Source organism: Armigeres subalbatus, chromosome 3 (genome assembly GCF_024139115.2).
Source record: "Armigeres subalbatus isolate Guangzhou_Male chromosome 3, GZ_Asu_2, whole genome shotgun sequence".
Taxonomy (NCBI): domain Eukaryota; kingdom Metazoa; phylum Arthropoda; class Insecta; order Diptera; family Culicidae; genus Armigeres; species Armigeres subalbatus.
Window position 1 is genome coordinate 34,476,510 of NC_085141.1, and position 7,601 is coordinate 34,484,110.

Here is a 7,601-nt window from a genome sequence, read left to right on the forward strand (position 1 = left end):
TCATTTGACCGGTCGCTGACCCATATTGAAGCTTGCTAGTTGGTGACCACGGAGGAGGAACACGAGAGCGTGGGAGGAAACCTGGAAGGATTACAGAACGGAATAAGGATTGGAATCGGGGAAGTACTATTTCGTGATCTGTGGTGGCATCATGCATGAGATGCGCACCAAATAATTTGTGGGTAATTGAAGCAATAAAACGGCATGCTGAAATGCCAATTAAATATGAAATAGTTGCATGCGATTTTCTTTTGGGAATCTGATCCTTGTGTCCTCTTGATTGGCGGTCTTGGTTTCTGCTGGCGTTTTCTGGCTTGTTGTTCGCTCGGTTGGTTCCCCTGCTGCAGTCAACCACTTTGCTTGAATTCTGTCATTGTCATCCCGTGGGACGTTGAGGAATCGCGAATCGTCGAGTTACTGTGGAATAGTGCTAAAAGTGATGTGTGAATATGACTATCAATTTCCATTGATTGATTGAATCAATTACAGTGCGGACTTAGTTCGAATTCAGAAACTAGTGGTGGTGATACTAATTCACTGTGAACTGTGACTGTTCGGTATAGCTTAGGCTATTTTGGATTGATTCACTTCAATTAGTTTGGCTTAAATAGACAATCAGTGCTTAACAATAATAGTCGGAGAGTGATAAAGAAAAGATGGCGAGTGAGTTGAAGGAATTGAAGCGGCAAGCGCGGCAGCTACAGAATACCTTCGAGGCGCTTTATTGATAGGTTTAAGAAAGAGAAGCACTACGCGCATATCGACACTAGGCTAGCGATGCTGGAGGCGGCCATGTCGAAATTCTATGCGATTCGGTCAAAAATCGAAGAGGTAACGGAGGGAATCGACGAAAAAGGAGTAGCAGAATCGAAGGAAAGTTCCGAGGAACGAACTGCCAGATTGGAGATTCTGTCCGAACGGCGATGTAAAGAAAGCGCAGAAGTAATCGCGGAAACCGAAGACGTTTATTGCGATTTGCGTTCATCCTTGCGATCGTTAAAGAACGAATCCACTCCAGGAGCTGCACCTGCAGTACAGACTCCAGTCGCTTCGCTGCCAGCAGTTAATCCTACATCGACAGTGAAGTTGCCAGAACTGCGATTGCCAAGCTTCAGCGGTCGTCTTCGAGAGTGGGTTACTTTTCGAGACATGTTCCAGAGCTTAATCCACCGTAACCGTCAGCTGTCCGACATGGACAAATTTAGCTATTTACGGTCATCTTTAGTGGGTGAAGCATTGCAGGAAGTTGCAGCGCTGGAGATGACATCAGCAAACTACGCTATCGCCTGGGATCTTCTGCAGAAACGCTACGAGAATCGGAAGCTCATAGTGAAGGCCCATCTAGACGCTCTGTTTGCTGTAGAGCCGATGAAGCGCGAAAGCTACGAAGCGCTGAATCACCTACTCAGCGAATATGATCGGAACCTTCAAATGATGGAGAAAATCGGGAGCATACCGCTAACTGGAGCACCATCCTGGTTCATTTGGTGTGTTCCAGATTAGATTCGACAACGCTTCGCTATTGGGAGTCGCATCATTGCTCCAAGGAGGTTCCCAAATACGAAGAACTCATCGAATTTCTGCGAAATCAATGTTCTGTGCTCCAGTCAATTGCTCCAGAGAAACCTTCCACCCACACCGAATTCCGCAAACCGAAAACTTCTGTGAGTCATCCGTCGATGCAGTCTTCCAATCGATGTCCTTTTTGTGGAGAATTCCAGCATTCAGCATTCAGATGCCAGCGGTTCCTGAAAATGAAAGTGCCTGAACGCTACGAGAAGGTGAAAAAGTGTGGTCTTTGCTTAAACTGTTTCTCATCGTCGCATCTAGTTCGTTTCTGCACGAAAGGTGTCTGCCGACACTGCCAACGAAAGCACCATACTCTTCTGCATTCCGGTGCAACAGAAGGCGGAGCAGCTGCTACGTCGTCACAGATCGGTTCCTCCGTCCCACAAGAACAAACACGAACACAAAGAGCGAATAACCAACAAACACAGCCACACGCCCAGAACCATGCCACATCAAGTCAAAGCACAGGACCCAACACAAGTTCATTCCCAATCGCAAGCACACTTTCACACCCACATCCCACCACAGATCTTACACCCTTGCATAACACTAACCCACTGCCGGTGAGCATCAATATTCCATCCCGTCAAGTTCTGTTGTCCACCGCCTTGGTGCGCATAACAGACCAATTTGGAAACATGCAGCTTGCAGAGCGCTTCTCGACTCATGCTCCGAATACTGCTTCATCACTCGGAGTCTATGCCAGAAGCTTAAACTAGTAGGATTGCCTGATCACCTGTCTATAGTCGGTATTGGGGGTACTTCTACGAAATCATCAAGAACGGTGAGCGCAACCGTAATGCCGCGGTCGCTGAAAATCTCCTCCTATGCGGAGCACATTCAGCTACATGTCCTTCCCAAGCTGACATCCGATTTGCCGACCGAATACGTAAATGTGCAGCACTTGGCGATTCCAGAGCACCTGATGTTGGCGGATCCTACGTTCTTTGAGCCTGGATCAATCGATATGATCATCGGTGCTGAGTATTATTACGATTTACTGGGGGGAGGCAAGATCAAACTATGCGACGGTGGACCCACTCTTCATGAAACCGTTTTTGGATGGGTTGTCTCTGGCCGTGTACCTGGATCATCTCCAGTAGCACAACGAACCCATTCTCACCCTATCACTTCTCCTGATCTCAACGATCTGCTCACCAAATTTTGGGAGCTCGAGTCTTGCCACGCTGGAGGCACGTTGTCCGTGGAAGAATCAGCGTGTGAAGAAATATTCGAACGAACTACCATCCGCAATGAAGTTGGTAGATTCGTAGTCACTCTACCAAAGAAGGAAGCTGTCATTCAAAGATTGGGTGACTCCAAGGCTAACGCTTTAAAGCGATTCCATGGACTAGAGCGTCGGTTTTCAACACACAGTGCTTTGAAAGAGGCGTATTTCGACTTCATCGAGGAATACAAGTCCATGGGCCATATGGAAGAAGTACTAGAAGGAGAAGAACCTGTCTACTATTTGCCACATCACGCTGTATTGAAGCCTGACAGCACCACCACAAAACTCCGGGTCGTATTCGACGCTTCATGCCGCACGACAACAGGAATCTCCCTAAATGATGGGTTGATGGTGGGTCCAGTTGTCCAGGATGATCTGCACACCATTGCCTTACGCTTCCGGTTTTGGAAACATGCACTCGTTGCAGACGTGGCAAAAATGTATAGGATGGTAGGCGTTTGCCGTGCGGATCAGTTACTCCAGTGCATCCTTTGGAGATCGTGCCCGGATGAACCCGTCAAATCGTACAAGTTGACCACAGTCACTTATGGAACTAGCGCCGCACCTTACCTTGCAACAAAGTGTCTGCAACGCTTAGGAAGTGAAGGCGAAACAACACATCCTGTCGCCGCAAAGACTGTCAAGAAGGACTTTTACGTCGACGACTTATTAACCGGAACAGATAAACTGGACGAAGGGAAGGCTCTTGTAGCTGATTTAATAGATCTGACAAACTCAGCCGGCTTAATTTTGCGAAAATGGAGCTCCAGCAGCGATGAGTTGCTTTCTGACGTTCCTATTGGGCTTCGGGATGAGCGGACTTCTTTCGAACTGGACTCGTCAACTTCTGCAGTAAAAACGCTTGGTTTGATTTGGGAGCCAGCAGCCGACATCTTCCGACTCACCATACCAAACCTTGGATCGGAGGCAAGTATTACCAAGAGAACCGTATTGTCAGAGCTAGCAAAGATTTTCGACCCACTCGGGTTGATTGGTCCGGTAGTTGTACAAGCAAAAATTTTCCTGCAAACTTTATGGAAGCAGAAATGTGACTGGGACGATTCGCTACCGGAGGAGCTACAGAGGATCTGGACCGAATTTCGAAGGAATCTCATGGCATTGGATACTCTCACCGTACCCCGTTGGGTGTCATTCTCCAACGATCTTGCCACGGTAGAGTTGCATGGGTTCTGTGACGCATCAAATGCCGCTTATGGTGCCTGTCTCTATCTTCGATGTATCACTAGCGATGGTACAATAACTGCTCGGCTTATCACCGCCAAGTCAAGGGTTGCACCACTGGAAGACCTGAAGCGGAAAAAGAAAGTCCTATCAACACCCCGACTCGAACTTTCCGCAGCTCTTTTATTGAGCCATCTATACGAAAAGGTCCGCCATAGCGTTCAGATTACGTTCCAACCGTTCTTTTGGACAGACTCTACAATCGTCAAGTATTGGCTGGCTTCTCCACCATCTCGCTGGCAAATCTTCGTTGCAAATCGTGTTTCGGAGATCCAGCACATTACTAGCAGCGGCGTATGGAACCATGTTGCTGGTGCAAATAATCCCGCAGATATTATCTCGCGTGGAATGACTCCCGCACAGTTAAAATACGAAACGTTGTGGTTTGAAGGCCCACTCTGGTTGCGGCAGGATCGTGCAATGTGGCCCAGCTGTACAGTCCCTCTACCAGACATCGAACAATCCCTTTTAGAAGAACGATCAACTGTTGCGCTGCCAGCTCGAGCGAAATCGCCAAGCGAATTATTCGCTCTTCGGTCTTCGTTCACTGATCTCGTTAGATTAGTTGCATACATCCGTCGATTCGTTCACAACTGTTCACCAAACAACCTCGCCAGCAAACGTTCAGGGACAATCAAGCTGCAGGAGCTGAACGAAGCGACTGAAGTATTAGTTCGCCTAGCCCAGGGGGATAGCTTTCCCGAAGAAGTAGCAGCTTTGTCTCGCAGTCGAGAAGTAAAAACTTCGTCCAAGATTCATGCGCTCAATCCTATTATGGTTGGAAAAACGATTCGAGTTGGCGGCCGGCTTGTTCATGCACCTATCCCGGAGAGTCGCAAACATCCGATGATTTTACATCATCGTCATCCGTTTACCAAATTAGTCGTGGAACACTACCACCGTAAACTTTTCCACGCTGGTCAGCAGCTACTCGTAGCTTCCGTCAGAGAAAAATTCTGGCCCACAAACGCACGCGATGTGGCTCGTACCGTCTGCCACAAGTGTGTAACATGCTTCCGGAACAAGCCAACTGTACACGAGCAACTGATGGCCGATCTTCCGTCCGTTCGAGTCAACCCAGCAGCCGTTTTTCTGAAGGTTGGTGTAGATTTGTGTGGTCCATTCTACATCAAATATCCAGTTCGTCGCAGCACACCAGTGAAATGTTTCGTGGCGATATTTGTATGTCTGGCAACGAAAGCCGTTCACATGGAGGTTGTAGCGGATTTGTCGACGCAAGCTTTCCTTTCTGCTTTCAAGCGATTCGTTGCGGTTCGTGGAAAACCGCATGTGGTCATGTGCGACAATGCCACCAATTTCGTAGGGGCCAACAGAGAATTGGAAGAGTTGCGCCTCCAGTTCCTAGACCAGCAGTTTCAGCATACCGTAGTTCGTACAGCAGCCGAGGATGAAGGAATTCAATTCGACTTCATTCCGGCCCGTTCGCCAAATTTTGGCGGATTATGGGAGGCTGCGGTAAAATCGTTTAAGTGCCACTTTCGTAAGGTCGTTGGGAACCAGCAGCTAAGCTACGACGGGCTACATACTATAGTTCAGCAAATCGCGGCGATTTTGAATTCACGCCCGCTAACTCCTCTCACTAGCGACCCCAACGATTACGCTGCACTGACCCCAGGACACTTCCTCGTAGGAAGACCTCTGACGGCAATTCCGGAACCCGATCTCCAGGAGATACCGGAAAATCGCTTATACGCTTGGCAGCAATCACAAGATTTCGTGCAAAAGCTTTGGCAAAAGTGGAAGACCCAATATCTTTCGGACCTGCACAACAGGACCAAATGGACCAAAAAGCGCAACAACATCAAGATCGACACTATGGTTTTAGTCAAGGAGGATAACCTACCTCCACTAAAATGGAAATTGGGACGAGTGGCAGAAATCTACACCGGTTCGGATGGAAACGTCCGAGTAGTGGACGTTCGTACCAAAGATGGGATGTTCAAGAGAGCCATTTCCAAAATATGCGTTCTACCAATTAGGGATAACGCACCCACAGACGAAGAGCAATAAACTCTTCCATCAATGGTGCCCCAGCACCGCGGAGGTCTTCTTAATGAGGGCCTCCGCTTTCCAGTTAAGTGTTTGTATTTTATTATGTTTCAAAAAGGAATGTTCATCTCCCATAGCCACCCGTCGGTTCCCTTCAGGGACACCGGCCATCTGGAAGACGACGTTCTATTCTCTGGTCCACGCTGTTCCATTCCGTCAATCATCATCTTTGGGTTTCAAGTTATCGTCAAGCATGCTTCATTTCTGATGTCGTTCGTCCTGCAATCAAAAAATCGTTGTGACGTCAATTCGTTCCGTTAAGAAATAATTACTATCGTCGAAGGTCATAGCACTCCAGCTCCAACAAATTCTCACCGAGCATGTGGTACCCTTGTTCGGCATCGCTGCAAACGTAATCGACGAGTCATCCACAGGGCCTGATCAACCCGATCGGAGGGCAAGTCATCACCGTCGCAGCTTCGTAGTAGACCGCTTGTTCAATTGGGGCGAAGATTCCATCATCGTCATCAGTGCGTAGGGCACTCCCGGGGGTCACCTGGCGTGGTGGCCTCCGTTCCAGGGGCGATTGATGTCAGCATTCAGCACCAGAGGACGAACGATCTCGATAACTTAATCGCAACCACCCCGGTGGCGATATGTGTCAGCACTCTGCATCTGTAGACGACGGAAAAATGGACAGCTTAACGCAAACACTCCTGAATAAGAAGCCATCGTTAGATCCTATCGAGGAAACGGGTAATTTGTACGTAGCACCATAGCAGCAAACAACACTCCACGGAAACGAAAGCACAAACTATTCATCCACGAAGTCGTCGTTGTCATCACTTGCTGTACAGCAACATCAGAATTATAGTTCATCGACCGTCGCCTCTCTGGCTACGGTTAGCAGCAATTGTTAGTATATAAGAATTTGCAAATCAAAACAAACCTCAAATATGTAGTAAAAGGCATTAATATAATGCAACAGTGTCAGTCGAAATAGTTACCCTAGCATTAGATTGAAATCCCTATGATTTCAAGGCGGCCGGCATGTTTAGTACTAGATAGGCCACTTTAACTGGCAACACAGACATGTTCCACAACACCGAAACAATATTAGTCTCCCTTATACATCTCGTATCAATATTGCTATTGCACATTCTCTAACGATAGGTACCGATCGACCGCGGTCGGCTATTATCGCGCATAAAATCACCACACTGACCCTTGTGTATCGTACTATATACACAGGGCAGTAAGTCAGTTAGCTATCGACATCGACCGTGCGCGCATGTACACCACGAATAAAGCTGTTCGGGCAATTTCATAGAAAGCAATAAAAGTGTAGTTATTGGAAAGTACTACGTTAAAAATAAAGTGTTGTTCCTACATTAACGTCGCGCGTGTTCCGTTTGATATGCGAATTCCAACCGACATCCGAACTAGGGTCTCTCCAACGGCACCGGTAAGAACAGGTACTATGAATTGAAACATCGTTTTCGTATTATCTTTTAAATTTATAGAATTCAACATTGCCATCAATCTGAAG

General features: G+C 47.6%; 2 protein-coding genes across 2 annotated transcripts; both read left to right on the forward strand.

Annotated features, from left to right (window-relative positions):
• Window positions 1–777: 777 nt before the first annotated feature.
• On the forward strand, window positions 778–1,503 carry LOC134221564 (uncharacterized). The gene has a single exon (XM_062700755.1). It carries the CDS (start codon window positions 778–780, stop codon window positions 1,501–1,503), a length of 726 nt encoding a protein of 241 aa, XP_062556739.1.
• An 865-nt stretch (window positions 1,504–2,368) lies between these two features.
• LOC134221565 (uncharacterized) lies at window positions 2,369–6,073 on the forward strand. Its single transcript, XM_062700756.1, has one exon. The coding sequence runs from the start codon at window positions 2,369–2,371 to the stop codon at window positions 6,071–6,073; it is 3,705 nt and encodes a 1,234-aa protein (XP_062556740.1).
• Window positions 6,074–7,601: the final 1,528 nt, after the last annotated feature.

Bases quoted from the DNA above. Each gene is read 5' to 3' on its own strand.
- LOC134221565 (XM_062700756.1), top strand. From the start codon at position 2,369: ATGCCGCGGTCGCTGAAAATCTCCTCCTATGCGGAGCACATTCAGCTA.
- LOC134221564 (XM_062700755.1), top strand. From the start codon at position 778: ATGCTGGAGGCGGCCATGTCGAAATTCTATGCGATTCGGTCAAAAATC.